Below are 19,260 nucleotides of genomic sequence, written 5' to 3' on the forward strand. Positions count from 1 at the left end.
AGGAGGCCCAGTGACAATGCATGGGTGGTAGCTCAGAGCACGGCCTAGGCCAAGATGAGCATACTGCATCCATGGTTGAGGTATCTTCAGATCTATCTAGGCTGACCTCCGACTAAAATGCGCAGCTATCTTCACGAACAAAATCTAGCTCGCTTCTAATTCGGAAATGTTTAGATAAGAAAGAATATTTCTATGATTGATCCACGCTTCGAATGGAAAAAACTCTTGCTAATCTAATCCACGCATAATAATCAATAACCAGTCAGACTCTAGAGTGTGTACGACATTAACTATCCCTTTATAAATAGTGGGGTGCGTAGACCCCCAAAGTAAGCTCTCAAATTCCATTATCTCTTTCCTGTTGTTCTTTATCTTCTAACTTGAATATCGGTGGATCCTTACTGGAAAGTACTCTAATGAAATTTTTTTGTAGGTTCTCGAGCTGAAGCTCAGATGATGCCTTTAGATAGCTCATCACCACAGTAATCTGACCTCCCAAAAGTTGATAGCAATAGGTAGAAATTTTCAAGGGAGAGATTTTATGAAAATGCTAGCTCAAATTGTTTGCAATATTTAGATTTAGCTTATTTGAGTGTAGGTCTATCATCTAGATTTGATTTGGTTTGGATCATACTTCTAAATGGAGGTGTAGGGAGCTATACGCATTGCCCACGTCTTACCACGTAAGAAGCTACGTGTGGACGGCCACGATTTCACATATAACTAGAGGAGTACAATTATCAGAATAGGAAAGACACAGTTGTAAACAATTCAAATTTCTTTTGAAATAAATATTCCGATAAATCGGTAACAATTTTGACTAATCGTCAATACTTTGCAAATAAAAATCCCACGAGACATTTTTAAAGAGGGAGAGGAGCCACTTCCGAGTCGTTTGCGCACCCACTGACGCCGAAGTTGCAAACAAATCCTGGTCCACCAACAAGTGGCTTCGCCGCCTCGCTTTCCTCTCCGTGTCCGTTCCAATCCCTAATAGCCCAACCCTTCCCCTTCTCCTACCCAGACGAGACCCTCGACCTCACCCTCGGATCCAAATCCAATCTCGCTCTCCCACTATCTCGCCTCACCGCACCCCTCCCCGCCACCCCCCCAACCCTCGCCCCAAATCCATCCCATCTCCTGCGCGCGCCCTCTCTAAGCGAGCAGGCGCGCCATGGCCACCCCGACCCCAACCCTGCACATCAAATCGGCCGCTCGCAAACTCCCCATCAAGCGCAAGTCCTCTTCTGACCCCATCCCCATCCCCATCGCCAATCCCACACCCGACCCTCTCCCCCTCGCTTCCCAGCCCGAAGCCGATGCCCCTCTCGCCATCCTCCCACCCGATAGCGGCTACGACGACGAGGACGACGACGAAGACGACGAGGAATCCGAATATGGATCGGCCGCCGTGGCCGGCATCGACGGCGCCCCCGGAGGTTCCGCCGCCACCGGCGATCTGCGCTCCCCGCCCTTCAAGTTCCACCGGATTTGGTCCGAGTCCGACGAGATCCGCTTCCTACAGGGCCTCCTTGGCTGCTGGTCCCAGGGCATGGTCTTTCCCCGCGACCTGAATCTCTTCTACGATCGTTTCTCGGAGTCGATGCCCCAGCCCTACACCCGGTCCCAGCTCTCCGAGAAGCTCCGCCGTCTCCGCAAGAAGTTCCGTATCATGTCAGGTCGCATCGCCCGCGGCCAGGACCCCTCCCGCCTCGCCCCTCACGACCGTGACCTCCTCCACCTCTGCACCCGCCTCTGGCACCCCTCCTACGCCTCCTCCTCCCCTTTCTCCTCCCCCGATACCGCCGCCCCCGGCGGCGGAGGCAACAAGCGCCGCCGCCCCAACCCCCGGACACCCTCTGGCCGCACCCGTGCCGAGGCCCCCGCTGCCCCCCAGCTCTCTCTTCCTCCCCCTTCCCCTTCCCCTCCCCCTCCCCCGCCCACCCTTCCCCTACAATCCGCGCCTCCCCCTTCCCCTCCCCCACCCGCCCCCCCTGCAGATGAAAAGAGCTACTTTGATGACGCCAATCTGGTCGATATTCACCCTGTGCTCGTAAAGGAAGAGCCTTTGCCAGCGAGCAGTGACGTTGCTGGGAAGGAGGGGCCCGGAAGTCTGGTAGCGAGAACCATCTTGGATGTGTTTGATGGTTGCCTCAAGGAGCTGCAGGCGACTCTGAACCAGCAGGGGCTTCTTGCAAGCCCGGACGATGCTTTGGCTTCTGGTTCTGAGGAGAGCGAGCTGTTGAGGAGGTGGCGGAAGCAGCGGGTTGCGGAGATGGATGTGCTGGCCCGGCGCTTGAGGTTGGTTCTTGAGAATGTGATCAAGAATTGAATTGAACTGAATGAGTGAATGTTTGCTATCCTGTAAAGAGAATGGCTTGGTCGCTTTATGAGTTTCTATCTGAACTTTAGTCGTATCTTTATTTCCCGTTTTGGTCTTGGGGTTCTGTGCATCGTTCTACCCATGGTTATAGTTTGTTTATTTTCATGCTTTGTTAGCGCAAGTCTAGTTTTGATGGTTTTCTAGCAGGCTAACGATGCATGATTGTTTCCAGCAAACAGTTTCCTTTGAGGAAATCTCTGCTGATGACAGTGAATTGAATCATATATAATCATTGTTTAGTTAGTTGTATCTTCATTCATGTGAATGCTTGGCTCTCTGGTGTCGATATTGATCACTTCCTTTTAGCTCAAAATGGGATATCGAGCTTATCCATTTATGTGATATCCTTAATATTTACACTTCTTTAACTAACAGAGAGAGCTAAGTTGCAGCAATATGTAAAAATGTTGTTCAGTGAAAAAGCATTAGTAGTAAGCTTGTTTTATAGCTCATTATTATCATGGATATGATATTCAACTTTTATGCAATTGTATAACTGAAGAGTGAGGTTACTTGGACATGTTGGTCTCTTAGTTAACTAGGGGACTAGATGGATTCTCAAGCTTTTGTTTATGCTCCCTGGATAACTTGGTTGGTATGTCATGTAACAATTCTGCATATCAAATGATTTTTTTTTTCCTTGGGGATATAACAATCTAATTTTAGGTATATAATCTTCAGTTATTATCTCATAATTATTTGTCTTTCGTCTTGATCTTTTGCTTACTTTACAAGATATTGCTTAGCTATATATATTTAAATTTTAATTGGTGAATTATAGAGAAGAAAGTGCACAAAAGGGTTGACATGCTGATAGCAGATAATTTTATTAGAGAAAATGATGAGTGCAAGGATTTGTGGTTGTTGGATCGGTGATCTACTGATGTTGCTATGCACCAATGAAGGGGCAATTACAAGCTTGTTATCTCTGTGTGGTACTAGCAATTTGTTTGGATGTCATATGTGAGAGGTTGGATACATGTGATTGAAGAAAGCATTGTCTCCACTAAATAGATTGGATGGAGAAAAGTGTGAATCATAAGGCATGATGAAGCCCAAATGTCCAATAATTCATCTTGCTCTTTTTACCACTTCCAGATAACGTATTTTTGGGTATCACTGCTGATCAATGCTTGGTTCAGATGGTTGGGGATTTATGCAATACAAGAGGGGGTAGGAGATGCCAGGTGGGTTCCAAGTGTGTTCAACCATTTCATGAGTGCCATGTTAGTGGTAACCTTAGTATCTTCTATAATTCTGCCCTTCGCCAATTTGGTTTCTTGAGAATATTAATTCTTTTTATACTTCCCTACTAGATCCAACTCCAATTTCCATTTTTTTTTCCTTTTTAGGACTCTATTAAAATGGTAAGCCTTGGGGTAGTGGTAAGGTTGCTCCATTATGACTTGGAGGTCATGGGTTTGAAGCATGGAAATAGGTTCTCTGCATGTGACCCCACTTAAACCCTGCAATGGAGGGAGCCGCTTGCACATGGTCACCCTTTTTTATGAATAATAAAGCAAATGCTAACTTTCCTTGATGATAGTGTTAATTCCATTCTTTTTTTAGCAGCATCCTAATCACATGCTCAACCTAGTTTTTCATCTCACATGAGATGGTCAATGAGTGTCCAACAATGGAGTTAATATGTCATGGTGGTTCTCGTTATATATTAATATAGGTATAGATATGGATATACTTGTTTCGACATAGATGTTTTCTCTACTCGGTCGAACCGTAATTGCCAATCTTTCTTCCTTCTTTACATTTTTTAGGATTCTATTAATGATATTGCAAACTTCAATTTTCCTTAATGATTGTGCCAATCCTGTCTTTCCCCTTTGTAGTTCATTCTTATTCAGATTCTTAACCTTATGCTTATTCTTAATTTCTTATCTCATGCATGATCATGTGAGATGGTCGGATGAACGTCCAACAGGATGTCCATCACATGAGTTTTCACATTATATATTAGTATATATTGGTTTTCATTGATGTTTTGGGAGTATGAAAATATAATAAATTGGGATTAACAAAATGATATGGGAATGAGGAGGAAAATTAGTTGAAATGATAACTGGGAATAAAAAATGACTTGGAAAAGGGGAAATTAGTTGGAACAAAATAATAGTTTGTAAATTGCAATTTTGAGGCTTGGAAAATCAATATTGTTGCAATGAAGGATGAAGAGATAGTTGAATACTGAATACATTTACCACATGTCATAGTCGAAGAAGCGGAGATGTGCTTATGGATTCCTTGTTTTATCATCACTCACTTTTTTTATGTGACATTAGCAAAGGTGATGATATTATGCTTGGAGAATATTACCTAGACTGGTGACAAATATACAAAGCACCTAGGGGTCATAGGATTTATGTCTTGATTAAGTCAACTTATGATAAAAATAATCAGAGTGAGAAAAGATTTAGTTGAAGTAATAAGTAAAATCTAAGATCGAACAGTTCTTCTTAAATCAAAACTTTCTACCTATTGGTAAATAGTTAAAATTGGTCAAAGTGAATAATGTTGTCCCGTTGGATGGTTGGCCTATTGTTGTGTAGCAACCATCACATTCAAGATCCAATATCATTTCCTTGTTTATCTGGTCTTATACATATTTGTAAATTTATTTTCTGCTTGATCAACGTGTCCTACCCCATTGATCACTTGTTGGGCCAAAAGACCGAGACCATATTCATTTCATGGACAACTGTCTTCTGGAAACACAAGAGAGATGCATGTTTGACTATTGCAAAACAGATTAAGGTAGCCTCATTGTACATAATGAAGCTAAGAGGACCAACACAGATACAATCACACATTCAAAATTAAATATCAATTTACAAAGAGGAAAATTTTGTAATTTGAAAAAAAAATTGTTGAAAACATGGAAAAATCTGTAGGGTCCCAAATGAATTGGTTTATTCAAAAAAATCCTTGTTCTTTTTGGAAGATCTATCTCATGTTTGGTACTACGTGGTTCCACATTGCAAGAACTCCGAACTATTCTCTTGAAGCTCATCCTTTTATCTTGAAATGATAAATGACCTACTTGCCCCATAACGACCGGTCCATAGTGAATCCCAATCCAATGGGCCTTTCGATACAATCAAATAGATTGCTGCAAGGGTGCCATGTTCTAGCAGCTCAAACTATCATTTTCTAATAATAATATCTGAAATAATAATTCAAATTTATAATTATTATTATTCAAATATCTATTATTATTATTTTTATGATTTATTCCCCTTGTGCCAAGCATATGTAGTTTACAAATTATCGCAAAACCAATTACTTAACAAGGATCACTTGAGATCTGCACTGTAGTATCCTAGGACCGATCGTGGTCAAGGACAAAATCAAGGCTTATCGTATGACACAACGAATATTTGATTCCAAATCAAAGCTAGAGAAAATTCATAAATCTAGAATAAAGGAATGGAAAAACTGGTTAAAGGGATATTATCAATAAATTTATTTGTTCGATATTGAATGATTGAAGATAGTCAAATTGATAAAAGGAATGCTTAAATATAATTACACGTTGACAGAATTTTTATAACAGACCAGGTTTAAAGTTCAACATGAGAGGGACATTGACTTATGCACAAGAATACAAAGATTTGCTATAAAGTGTATGAAAGATTCGGAAAACCCTTTTTTTTAAAAAATCGTGATCTTGATAAATTCAGTCGAATGGCCAACATCTTTGGCTACATAAGGGAAATGTGTGACCAGGGATGCTAACAAAGAGTAGTTCTACTCTACATGAGAAAACTTTATTATGGGGGAGAAGGGGTCTTAAAATTGTATACAGGTTTTGTGAATCTGAAATCCTTCTTTTTTTGCAAATTTAATATTTCTACTGAAGAATGATCACAAAGCAAATGTAAACAAATAGTGGCGCTCCTTAATATAGTTATGGCTATGGTTTTGATTTTATGACAAAATATAATATTGTTTCACAAGGGTAAAAAAGCTATCATATCTGTTGTATTTTAACAGAGTCTCAAATTGTATGCGCATGAAAAGCTTGCCTTATTTCTTGCTTCATGTTCTGTAACAGGTGCATTTCTAGCTAATGCCTGGAAAAATGAGTCATTTATCTCATCTCAATTTGGTAGTTGCTGTTTGTTTAAATTACCTTAGATTTTTTTTTTCCCAGAAAGATCAACTATAAATCATATAGCCCCTTGAAGCTGTTAAGTTCCTTTTGTGAGAACAAAGAATGGGTTCACATGTGGCTTGTAATGCTAGGAGAGCAACCTTGGTTAACTGTTCTGAGAATGGGTTCACACGTGGCTTGTAATGCTCGGAGACCGATCTTGGATAACTGTTCTAAGTATTATGTGTTGCAGTAGGTTCTCATTACTTTATGTGATTTTACATTTGCCAGCTGATTTTGAAACCTGGAGGGAAGTATTATCCTACCGGATATGGTGTTGGTAGTATGAAATTACTTACATAAGGGAAGTATTCTGGTTTATTTGATGGTTCCCTAGCATTGAACATAGGGAAGTATCACTGAACCTTAGATATGAATCATTTTTCTTAGTAAATTTAGCCTTGCGCAGCCTGCAAACTTCTTTAGAAATCTTTTGTTGCTACTAAACTCTAAATCCTGGAACACTAGAAATATATAAGATTCATGCTTAATTAATCATCTAGGTGGGCTGTATAAAACTATTTTGAAGGTACTGGCATTGGATGTGGTTTTGCTGTAGATTGAGCAACTTGGTTGCCTGCAATGGGCATCAGATCTTCAAAGTTGCATATGATACTTATCTCTTCAATCTGTAGGAGCCTAATGATATCTTATTTGCAACACAGAGACACGCACGCACGCGCGCGCACACACACACACACTGATGATTGAAAGGATTTCTGGATTACAACTTTGATAACATAAGATGAGATGTATAGCTGGCCTTAATGTCAACAATTATCTTTGCAATTACGGATATTATATGATTCAGTGAAAGGCATCTTCTTTCATGATACATGTTGGGGTCATGATCAACATTGACTTGGAGTTAAATTCTTAAAAATGTAATACATGATACCGTCGCTTATTTTTATGACCGAATATACTGAGGTCTTCGTTACTGTTTGCTGGTCTTTATTATTGTCTTTTTTTCTCATTTTTTAATCTTAGTAGCTAATCTTAATAATTGTATTCAATGAGGTCAGAGGCTTCACCTGATGCATGCTTGAGAGTTGTTTTATGCACTTCTTTGGCATATGGACGCTAATGATTGCTTATAATAACATGAAATTCCTTCTTTTTTGGGTGATTTTTGTTGTCTGATGCCACTTAGCATATAAAGCAAACAAGAATGAACAATTTCTTTTAGTATATGGTGCAAGAACAGAGTCGTTTCCTTGATCAAACTTTGCCAATTCTAATTGTGCAAATAGGACTTCTTTCACTTTTGGACTCATCTTTGTTCCAATCTAGAGGATTGCCCTACTCTGCTGTGCATACATTTTTGTCATAATTTTTGTTCTATATTCTGCCACTAGTCCTGACTTGTACTTTTGGCCTTGTGGTGCCCAAATATAGCAAAAAATTGCAATGCTTCTTACTTGGGGGGAATCCAAATACCCAATCATTAACATTCTGGGAAGAGACTGGCTCGACAAGAATTTGGAACAACTAAGATTGAACAGTTGTTGGGTTTGTTTAGCTGAAAATGAAACATTTAGCTGGATCAAATAGGTTGGTTAAGCCTAAAACTTATATGAAATGCTTTTATTATGCAGTTTCAATAGTTTTGGTCAGCTTTAGCTAAAATGACAAATGTAAGCCTAAATCCTTGTTGTCAAGTTTTTATTGGACTTTTTGATTTGAGCTTGCTCATGCCGAATTTATCGGGCCTTTGTGAAGCACTTTTGCCATATTAAGCTCAAAGCTTCCAAGTCCTAAGAATATTTCATTGTTTTAAATCATATAGATGTTGAATTGCAAAAAATTTGAAAGAAACTTTCTTTTGAACGTTTTTCTCACATCCATACTAGGAAATTTGTACCAATCAAGACCCTGCAACAAGTGATATCAACCAACTGTAGCCATGGAAATTGTAATTGGAAGCAGCAGATTGATGGATTATCAGTAGGTGGCAACGGAGTTGCGTTATGGATCTCCAGGAATAAGAATTAATAGCTCTTTTTTTTTTAAACTCATTACAGTCGGTGGTTGCACGATCAGCATTGGTAAAAAGATCGGAAAGTTACAGCAGCTTATAGAAAACAAGATGGGTTTAAACAGTCCCTACCTTGTTGAGGGTTTTTTCCATCATCATGTTTCATAATGCTGGAGTGCACCTCTTCTTTGGTATGACTTGTATGACACTCATCTAGCTTTGGTATCACAACAGCCTGCCTTGCTGCGATGCATCTTTTTGTTCATATAATGTGATTCAGGAGATTCTTCTTCCTTGAAAGAAAGTTGGTTTTTTTTGGCTCCTTGCCTGACTAAGAGCCTGTTCTTGATATCACATTGCGTTAAGCTTCTCTTCTCAGTGCCCCTTTATTAGATCAAGACATCATTTTACTGGCTTTCTATAACCCGTTTCTAGTAATAATCGTTAGTTGTCCAACTTTATGAGCTAACCATTCACAATAGATTGTTATTATTATTATTATTTTTTTGGTAAACACAATATACTGTTATTTGTTAAGTATAATATGCTTGTGTTTTAATTTGGTGCAAGAATATGTTTGTGATAGGTTGCTGAAAACGTGTGAAGCTTGGTTCCCTTTTTTTGAGACGCGTGTCTCAGAGATGAGGTCACCCTTTTGTCGAAAACCAAGGAAAGCGCGCCCCCCGCGCGCGCATATAAAAAAAATAAAAATAAAAAAATAAATATAAATAACTGGGTAGTTTCCATGCAATCTGGACTATTTTGTCCATTTTGTCGCATCATTTAATACACCTGCTTCAGAAGTGGCTCCCATGTTTTTTTTTGGATGAAAATGATTAATTTATTTTCATCAAGTAACAGGTCCATCAAAGAGGCAAAATTTAATTGGCGCAACGAACTTCAATCCATCCCAAGGCCACCAGAGTGGCTCCTTGCGAACACAAGTTCCGTATTCTCCTTCCCAAGATTCCGACATATTTTTATAAACTGGAACTTGTCCTGCTAGTTTTACCTTTCTTTTTGTAAGAAAAGGTTCAAATTGAATATATTTCAGTGGTTGCTTGATGCCAAAGGAGTTCACAATAAACTCCGAAGCAGTTAAACTTTTTTGGATTACATACATACATACATACATACATACATATCCAATGTAAATAAATTTGCTAGGCTTATTGAGGATATATGTGCAAAAAAAAAAAAATTATAAAGCTATATATGTAAAGAACAAATTCGTCAAGGACATATATGTAAAAAGGAATAATTAATTATAAGGATATATATATATATATATATATATATATATATATATATAGAAAATTTGTCAAGATGTTCCAATAATTTTAGATGTTTATAAAAATATACATGTAAATAGGATATTTGCGAGGATATACACATAATTTTTGATATTGATAAGAATATAGATTCAAAAAAATTGTTAAGGGAATTGTCATCATTTCATTGTGGGGATCCCAGCTTCCGTCTACAACAACCGGGATCATGGAGGGGTCAAGTAGTATAGCCCTTCTCTTCAACTAGGCGCATTTCCAGCCTTGCAAAAGTGTCGATAACCTATCAACTTTGTTATGCTCTTTTGCAGTGTTTTTGTCATTTTATTTGGCGCCCATTCAAGTTAATCACTGACATGATAAAGCTATTTGGAAAAAACAACTGACCCCGCTACAACATGATTTGTAGCAATTTCATAAGCCTTCCAAGTTTATCAATACCCCTCCCGCTGGTCTATAATAAGATGCTTCATTGACATTGGGTTAGAAGGGACAACAATATACTAGACGATAATAAGATGCTTCATTGGCATCCGATCTACCCATAACTTGAGGATTGCAATATTCGACATTAACTCTTAGCTGGAAGTAACTACTCCAATGATCCTAACCTAACAGTCCTTGTAATAAGATGCCCCATTGGCACCTTTTTCTTTTTTCTTGAGTACTGTCATTGGCATTTTTTTTATAGATCTCTGATGAGATAAGCCTGTTGCTCTAACAACTTCATCATTCTTTTGTAAAATAATTGATCGTTTTCAAACATGTTTTTTGCCAACTAGGATGCCTGGCTATTTGGAGAGATGCTCAATACTCTCTAATCATCAGGAGGAACTTTTGAGTTGCTCCAGGCATGGGATGCTTCGAAGCATGTCAATCATATCAAAGACTTCAAATCTGGTTCGAAGAACCTCTATGTTACCTTGATTAATAAATTATAATATTCTTCTTAGAAAAACAATCTGATTTTAAACAATTTTGGAAGAGGTAAACAGCTATTGAAGGGTTAATCAAATGGAAGCTTCAGCAATATTAAAATCCATTAGTACTCATCTTAAGTGAGGATTTCTTTCTGTTAATATGGTTGCACTAGGCGGAGTATTATGGCGGTGGAGGAAAAGAGAAAGAAGAAAAAAATAAGAAAAAGATTCTGATTTAATTACAACAAACGGTGGAGATCATATACTTTGTAATCTTTCATTTGAAAAGAAGCGGAGCTTACATGCATTGTTGACAAGAAGCATTGTAGCATTTTTCTTTAATTAATTATCCGACTACTAGATGTGACAAATTATTTGGAAAAAATTCAATGAAATTTCTATTACTTAACAAGTTATGAGATTTGATGCATTCCAATGTAGCATCAAAGTGAATCACCTTTTTTTGGAATATTGAACAATGGTAGGTTCTCCGGCCCAAAATCTCGGCTTCTCAATATCGGAACCTTAAAACCTCCTTCCGCTTGGACTCCACCAAAATGCCATGATGGTGCAATTTCCTTTGCAAAGTCCCTATGCCATCATAATGTTATATTTGGCACATTTTCATTTGATTTTTCCTGATTAATTGTGACATGTCCACATTAAAAGAAAAAAAAAGGAATTTTTTTATTTTTATTTTTTTTGAGGGTAAAATTGAAACAGGTATATGAGTGGGATGGCGCAGCACTATTCTTGAATCAGCCAAGGACATCAACAACAGACCGGTGTGTTGATAACCTTGCTGTCGGATTTTGGTTCATGCTGACATCACACTGAGTAAGACATAAGGAAGCATTAATTGGTGTCGCATTTGACATGAAGGATCCTCACTTAGGATTCCAAGTAAACACGAACTCCATTCTTTTGGGCCATGCATGAATGTTTGTATGTATGTATGTATGTATATATATAATTTTTTTTTTCTGGGATCTTCTTGCACTACTCTAATAAAGTTACGAACTGGTGGGTCCAGGGGGAGTGGGTAAAGGTGGCTGCATCGAAGGTTCATGTGCGAGTTGAGACAATCAGCGCAGGTTCAGGAGTTTTCAGAAGAAATTTTTTGAGAACTTACGATGAAGTTACAAGCTATAACCAAGGTACGTACAATTTCATTTACGCCTTGATATGGCTGCGGACGTGGGGCTCTCTAGCACATGGGTTAAACGTGATGCTGCTTTGCTTATTAGGACCTTGAAGGTCCCAATCACACCAAGTTGATGAGATTTTTTTTTTTTTTTTTTGATAAGAGATGAGATTTTTTTTTTCTTTTTTTCTTTTTGATAAGAGATGAGATTTTTTTTTTCAAAAAAAAAAAAAAAAATCAATTCATCCGGCAAATGACCATTTTGAACAACATAAACTTTTACCTTTTCAATTAGCTTAGTCTTTGTTGGAGCTTATCACTCCAAAAATGCTCAATTATGGAGGCAAAGTGATTTATTGTCCATTTTTCCTCGTGTTAATCACAGTTACATAAAAGAATATGTAACTGACATTATAAATGATAAAGTATTCTTTCATTGAGTAGAAGTAGTCAAAAACAAGTATGCTTTCTTCGCGCACATGAGAAGAATATCACTACACTACTACTAGTATAAATTAAAGGGACATTCTTGCTGCAAGGGAATCAGTTGGCTGACTTTGGATAGAAATGGCATGCATTCCTTTTAAGGCATGAGATATCTTTGTGAAAGCTATGATGACTATAATACCAAGTTCTTTAAAGAACTTGCAAGCATACAACAGTGGTGCAAATCATTAAGCCCCCAATTGATAGCCCGTAACTTCGTCCAATCTGGTACGCCAAAAAGTTTCCAGTAAGATGATTCGTTTCTTTACGTAATAATTACCCTCGCCAAGCATCCACTTTTGGTGGGGCTGCAGGCCTAAGAATATGCATTTTGGTAGAGCTAAAGCAGCCCTAGAGAAAGGGAACGTGGATACCACCTGGTTCCGTGTTTTGAGGGTTGAATATGATGGAGAAACTCCCCCACCTAAGCAACCCTTTACCCTTAGATGAGGACCAAGGACAGTTAGGAGCAACTCGTTCTTCGATATCGGATCCTACACTGATATCATTCTATTACAATATCAATATATCCAATATGAAATCGATTTGATATACCGAGTGTTAATACGCCTTCTATACTACATATCTATTCAGTACCAATAAGACAATGATTATGGCAATTCTTGGTTGGAAATCCCCGTATCTCTTGCAAGAACCCTTAACCTTGGATTAGGACCATGGACAGCTAGGAGTCCTCATGTCCGTTGCAGGTTGGTTCAGCTGCCCATCACCGCTTGCTCTGGCTAGAGAGCCTACAAACTTCACCAACCACAAAAGATCTATGACCGCAGTCCCACATTCTACTTCAGCTCGGGATCCCCTTACAAGCGCTTGTAGCGTGAAACACAAGTAGGCCTTTGGGTCCAATTAGCCTGCGGAAATTTTATTGAATTCTGCAAAGAAGAGGCTTAGTTTGCTCATACTTAAAGCCAAAGCAATTACCATTATCCAATAGCTCTAGATGCAATTCAAATTGCTCCTTCTCCCTTTCAACCAACCTGAAAGCGAGTTCCTCGTGATCCTTGAAAGCAATGAGGATGAAGCCATATCTAACCATATTTAGCCTATAAATTGGCGGTCCCACCATGAGATAGGGGAGATAGGTGATAGATGGCCAGCTGGTGCTGTCCTCATAGGACACAACCAGCAAAGCTCATGAAACCATGTAGAGTTTCAGGAACATCCATACTACCAACTAATCATGCTAACGGATACAACAATGGACCCTAGCAAGTATGCATATATTCTTTTTCATGAAGCTTGGCATCAAAGGATAGCAAACATTACAAAGTATATCAGACATATACGCAAAACCCATGTTCCAAGAGCATCATACAACTACATTACATTTCCCTCTCTCAGAAAAAGAAATAAAAAAATAAAAGAACAAAAGGAACTCCACTCACCCTACTTTTTCTTTTAAACTGCTGTATACCTGGCCATGGAGCTGGCAGTGGAATATGTGACTTTGTCCAGCTTTGCAAGCCATGATTTCTACCACACTCACATCATTGAGTGGCTGACCTACCACCCTTCCCTGCCTCATCCACCTTGCCCTACAGGGAAGGGGATGAGTTCCCACAGGGGAAAAAAGAAAGGAAAGGAAAAGAAAGAAAGGAAAAGCCCACAAAAACCCAGGGCTTTGGAAGGCAGACTGCATCCCTGGCCTGCTTCCACAAGACATGCTAAAGCAACCAACAAAACATTGAGAACCAGGGAATCCCTCCCCTGGCATGACCAAACATTCACATGACACCATACTCCCAGCCTTTCTCTTGAGCCACTGGTCATCTTCTATGTGACCTTAGCTTTGGCTTCATCACTGCGGCTTATCACGGCCGACTTGACACCACCAGTCAACTTCATTCGAGCAGCATCCATCTACCAAGCAAATCATTCAGCGTCAGAACATTATTGAGCAAAAGATTTGAAAACCAGTGATTCAATTCAAATAACTATATGACTCCAGATTATTATGTTCCTTTCTAGTTTCTAGCCTCAGAATAAGGTGATGAGTTACTGGTGCTAGAATCTAGACACTATATGAATATAAGGATTTCTTTTTACCCTTTCTTTATAGCATTAAAGATTGGAACATATGTCACATACTGATGGAGAATGGATAGGTTACAGTAGATAATAAGAACACATCAAGGTTTCATCCTGTTACAACCAACAAATAGTAGATTAAAATAGGAAGCAAAGTGCCCGCCACTCGCGCATACTATGTGCACAACAGGTGAAAAATATTAGAGAGTTGCACATATGAACAGCAGGTGAAAAAGATTAGAGAGAGCAAGTTACCTTCGATTTTGTGCTAACTTGGTCATAGTGAAACAAGAGCATCACCAGCATTCCTGACTCGAAGTTCCACACTCCTCAGGTCTCGAAGATGTTGTAAAATCTCTTGAAGAAGATCCATTCCCTTATCTCCTTTCTTCAAGGAGCTAACACAATGCTTGAGAAATTCTCTATCTGCCTCGAGAGCTTGTAACCTCTCATAGACATTGTCAACCTCTTCTGCAATTGCAAGCTTCATCTGCTCTTTTGCAAGATTGGGGGCATTATCAGCTGAGGCATGCTTGGTGCATTGTCCATCTTCATTTTCCATACTAATCGCATCGAAGAGAGGAAGAAGTCTCTTTCCTCTACAACCAGTGCTCCTCTGTTCATACTGATGCTCTTCCTTTGTATCCAAATCATCCGAGAAACCATTCATAACATCGTCAACATCATCGCCTAGAGATTCATATTTCCCATTTGGCGCATGCCCATTTTCTTCTGAGAAATGTCCCATGACTTTCACATTATCAGAGTCTTCATCATCCAATGTAAAAAGTTTCTCCTCCAATGCCTTGAGCTGCTCTAGTATGGAGAGCCTCTCTTCTTCAAAATCAGCCAAGGATTCGTCAAGCGTAATTAGATGCTTTGCAGTGTCATCATCTGTCCCTGAATTCAAAACAGCATCAGTTGGAGTGTTTTGATTGCTTTCGTTAAGGCTGTAGGAGCACTCATCCCCTTCATGGAAATCAAATGAGAGGTCATCACTGTCTTCGGCACTTGAAGAAGCAGAAGATGTTCCACTCCTACCACTGGCTTTGTTATTCCTTGCCAGCCTTCTCCTCTCCTTGGCTTCATAAAGAAGAATCTTCTTCCGATACACCTCCAGCTCCTTCTCTAAATCCTGTTTCTCCTTCTCCCTCTTCATCATCAATTCATTCAGAAGTTGCAAAGCTTCCTGATCATACTCTGATTGTTCTTCCATCATCCTTTGATACTGCAATGCTTCCATCTGCATTGCAGCTTTCTCTTCTTGAAGCCTAGTTATCATCGCCATGGTTTGGTTAGCAGCTATGGCAGAAGCACTCCTCTCTTCCTCTAATTCAGCATATAATGCACTCAGGGCCTTGCGTTCTGCTTTCAGAGCAGATTTAAGGCGATCCATAGTCAATGGTTCACTTCCTTCAATTTCACTGGCGACACTTCCATCTACAGACTCAGTCCCAGCTTCTCTCCTTTCAAACATGAACCTCTTATGTAAACCATGAATCCCTTCAATATAAGTTGGTGTCTCCGGTGCTCTCTCCTCTTCAGCCTCATTGAACTCCCCAGATACAGACAGGCGGTCTGCACTTTGCGCAATGGTAACCACTGGTTCAGTTTCAGGTGCTGCGGTTTCAAACAAGAAAATGTAATCAGGACCAAAAGATTATAAAGATCTAGAAAGATGAAGCTTTCAGTTACCTTGGTCTTTATCAATGGCTTCATTGCAGCTTTCCGAGCATTGACCTTGTACATCCACAGACAGAGGAATTGGTTCATGAAAATGGGCCTGATCAATATGCTCTTCGTCACATATCTCACTTCCTATAGATATCTCACAATTAGTCTCTGTGTCAGCCACCTTAGCATCTTCTTCAGAAGCTGTATTATTAAATAAAATGCATGTTTCAGAACATTATGATAACCAAATTAACAAGACCAGGTATATCATCTCACGAGAACAAACTTAAAAATCTATGCTAAATTGAGAAGAATGAACAAATTACCTCGTGGTCCAGCAATATCTTCAACAGCTACAGGTTCTTCCACTTGAACATCAACATTGTCTCGCAGGCTCACTGGAGTCGGAATTTCTTGAGAAACGGCACATTGTTGATGATCAGACGAGCAATCCCCTTCAGGCTCCACAGCAGGTGGCACAGAAGAAAACATTTCAACAACATCAGCCTTTTCCATAATTGAAGCCATTGCCAATTTCTCATCTGGAGTGCTTGTGCTTTCAAGAGCCCCGTCATTTGTCTCTACTTGATCATTTCCATCCTCCCTTTTATCTTCTTCACCGATCTTAGACAAAACAGAGCTCTTGGTCATGGTTATGGAATCGATCAATTCCACTGGAAGCAGCCGCTCCTCACCCGAAATGTTCTCCACATGCTGAGTCAGGATCTGCAAAGAAGCATCTTCCACCAAGGGGCATGTCTCAGAGAACTGAATTAGAGCCTCACCTTCTAGCTCCAGCTCCACCTCTAGCTCTGAAACGAGAGCACCCAAATCATCCTTCTTCTGCTCCCTCTCCTCGGCCGTACCGCCATCATCCTGCAACGCCATCTTCTCCTCTTCCACCCTTTCTTGATCAAAGATCGCAACTTTGTCCCTTTCTTGATCAAAGTCCGCACCTTTATCGGTCCTTTCACAATCCTCTGCTATCTCCGCCACCAAATTCTCCTTCTGGGCATACTCCAGCACCCCCCAAGAAGAAGGCTTCAGGAGCAAATACGGCGAGTAGAAGCCGCTCTCCAGAATGACATCGCAGCAAGAGCACCTCAGATCCTTCTCCCCCTCCTCGCTCCTCTTCATCCACGACAGCAGCGCCACCGTCCGGTCCGCCTCCGCCGGCCGCGACGAGGAGCAGTCCTCGCACATGTCGCTGACCTCTGCGAGCCGCCGGTGCTTGGAGCAGTAGCCCAGCCGGGAGACCTCGGCGGCGTGGGCGTCGCAGAGGAGGTCGCGGTAGGCGCTCCGACCGCGGCCGGGCTCGAAAAGGTGGTCGACCCGCGAGCAAAACAGGCAGGGGGGCTTCAGGCCGAACAAGTCGGCAAACTTGGCGATCAGATAAGAGAACAAACCGTTGAGGAGGAGGAGGGCGATCAAGATCCACTCCAGGAGGGTGTACACCAGAATCACCGCCATCCTGTGGGTGTTCCTATGAAGCATGGTTGCAAACTTGTTAGCAGCCATTGATCCCTTTTCTTTTTCTTTCTTTGATCTTGGGTTTGATCAGATTGGACAGGAATTAATAAAAACGAATTGGAATAAAGAAGGGATGGGTTTTTTTGGTATTATCTACAGAGAAATGGATATAGAGGATAGAGGGGAAGGGAGCGTTTTTAATGGAGAACTGGAGATGGAAATAGAGGAAGAGGAAAAGGGGAGGAGTATGCCAAAGAAGACCAGGAGATATTCAACTTTAGTGAGGGAATGGGGGAGTCTGGAAGGTGGGGAGGTTGAGGTGGTGGGGGGCAAGAGGAAAGTTTTCTCCAGTCAAGAGAGGAGAAAGAAGAGGAGGTGGGCATGAGGACTCATGGGGTAAATAAAGGAGTGGGGTCAAGAAAGAGAGGAATAAGAATGGATTGCTCACCACTGTGGAAAGGTTTTATTTTGTTTAATTATATTTTTATTTTGGTAAGATGGTTTGTGGCACATTTAAAAGTGTTATAAGTTTTCAATGATTTGTACCATGAAAATAAATAAAAAGTTTTGAATTACTTTATAAGTAACTTGGGCCCACAGACTGATACATGGTGGTCCCCAAAGCGATGGGCGATGGCCTGCGGTGCAATTTTTTTTTTTTTTTTTTGGGTAAAAACCCAGCATGCAATTGGAAACCGCCTCCATGGGCGTGTCGTACCAACAGACCACCGGCCATTTCCGTCGAAAAGAAACGGACCATCCTCTAATAAAACCAAGAACAAGGAAGAGAATAAAAAAGAAGATGATGGTGCAGCTATCAAGATATGAGAATCGTTCTTTTTCGAAATGAAGCAATACTAAAGGTCTGTTTGAATTTTACTATAAAATTTTCTATAGATTGAGCCAACACAATAAGTGGATCATAAGATATATACGGAGCAAAGTAAAATATCCAGAAATATCCTGAAACGGACCTGCTAAAATAGTGAGAATTTTTTTCTCCTAAAAGATTTGGGCTGATCCATCCTAAAGTTGTTTCCGGATATTTTATGATTACAAATCTAACCCAGCATGTAACATGGAGTCTTATTGATTGGGGTGATCCAATCCTGCAGAAAAATTTAAATAGATCCTAAATTATATATATATATAAAAAAAAAAAATCTTACAAATATGTTAAGTGTAAATTTGTTTTTCTTCAAATATCTGTTCATGATATTTCTTGTCGTCCAATCAATTATTTTTTCAACCCCAACCACAATCATCAAGCTTCTCAACCTTATACCTCTTCTGAAGATTTATTAAAATTGTTAGTTACTTAGTTATCTTAGTACTTTTTAGAACATTATCCAAAATACCTATCATCTTTTTCAATCTCTATCTTTATAAAGTAAAACCTTTGAGTGGAAGACTGGCATTTATAGTGACAAGTGTTTGGCGCAAGAAAGTACAATGCTTGCTTCTCATTCAAAGTCAAATGCTTCAAGGAATAGAAACCTTCCGCATAAAACTTGCATAACTGATGTGTAACTAATCTCCTACTATGTTAGTGTCTCAGATGATGTTCTGCCTGTTAAAGTGCAGTCAGAAATGTAATTTATGCATAACTATTCACATTCTGCGGCAATTGGGACTTGCTTCATCATCTCTCTTAGTACATCACAACTATGATTTCATGGATACTGTTCATGCTTGTGATTGT

The 19,260-nt window shown here is 39.9% G+C and overlaps 2 protein-coding genes across 4 annotated transcripts; one reads left to right on the top strand and one right to left on the bottom strand.

The window, feature by feature from the left end:
• Nucleotides 1-920: 920 nt before the first annotated feature.
• LOC105041052 (uncharacterized) lies at nt 921-8,907 on the top strand. Of its 3 annotated transcripts, none has more exons than XM_073254313.1 (2): nt 921-2,301; nt 8,405-8,907. In XM_073254313.1, exons 1-2 carry the CDS (start codon nt 1,175-1,177, stop codon nt 8,544-8,546), a joined length of 1,269 nt encoding a protein of 422 aa, XP_073110414.1. In that variant the 5' UTR covers nt 921-1,174; the 3' UTR covers nt 8,547-8,907. The 3 variants fall into 3 exon arrangements, with proteins under 3 accessions (XP_073110414.1, XP_073110416.1, XP_073110415.1); XM_073254315.1 differs by lacking the exon at nt 8,405-8,907 and adding an exon at nt 6,453-6,757 and having other exon boundaries at nt 924-2,301; XM_073254314.1 differs by lacking the exon at nt 8,405-8,907 and having other exon boundaries at nt 927-2,626.
• A 4,680-nt stretch (nt 8,908-13,587) lies between these two features.
• Nucleotides 13,588-17,877, bottom strand: LOC105041051 (myosin-binding protein 3). Its single transcript, XM_010917843.4, has 4 exons — nt 16,415-17,877; nt 16,110-16,289; nt 14,670-16,034; nt 13,588-14,246 (listed from the first exon to the last, which is right to left on the bottom strand). The coding sequence occupies exons 1-3, from the start codon at nt 17,604-17,606 to the stop codon at nt 14,692-14,694; spliced, it is 2,715 nt and encodes a 904-aa protein (XP_010916145.1). The 5' UTR covers nt 17,607-17,877; the 3' UTR covers nt 13,588-14,246; nt 14,670-14,691.
• Between the last annotated feature and the right edge of the window lie 1,383 nt (nt 17,878-19,260).

Source organism: Elaeis guineensis, chromosome 3, assembly GCF_000442705.2.
Source record: "Elaeis guineensis isolate ETL-2024a chromosome 3, EG11, whole genome shotgun sequence".
Lineage (NCBI taxonomy): Eukaryota > Viridiplantae > Streptophyta > Magnoliopsida > Arecales > Arecaceae > Elaeis > Elaeis guineensis.

Coding starts and splice junctions, on each gene's coding strand:
- LOC105041051 (XM_010917843.4), bottom strand. CDS start 17,606: ATGGCTGCTAACAAGTTTGCAACCATGCTTCATAGGAACACCCACAGG. Junction 16,290..16,414: donor AGATATTGCTGGACCACGAG/GTAATTTGTTCA, acceptor TTAATAATACAG/CTTCTGAAGAAGATGCTAAG. Junction 16,035..16,109: donor AGCCATTGATAAAGACCAAG/GTAACTGAAAGC, acceptor TTGAAACCGCAG/CACCTGAAACTGAACCAGTG.
- LOC105041052 (XM_073254313.1), top strand. CDS start 1,175: ATGGCCACCCCGACCCCAACCCTGCACATCAAATCGGCCGCTCGCAAA. Junction 2,302..8,404: donor GTGCTGGCCCGGCGCTTGAG/GTTGGTTCTTGA, acceptor CATCCATACTAG/GAAATTTGTACCAATCAAGA.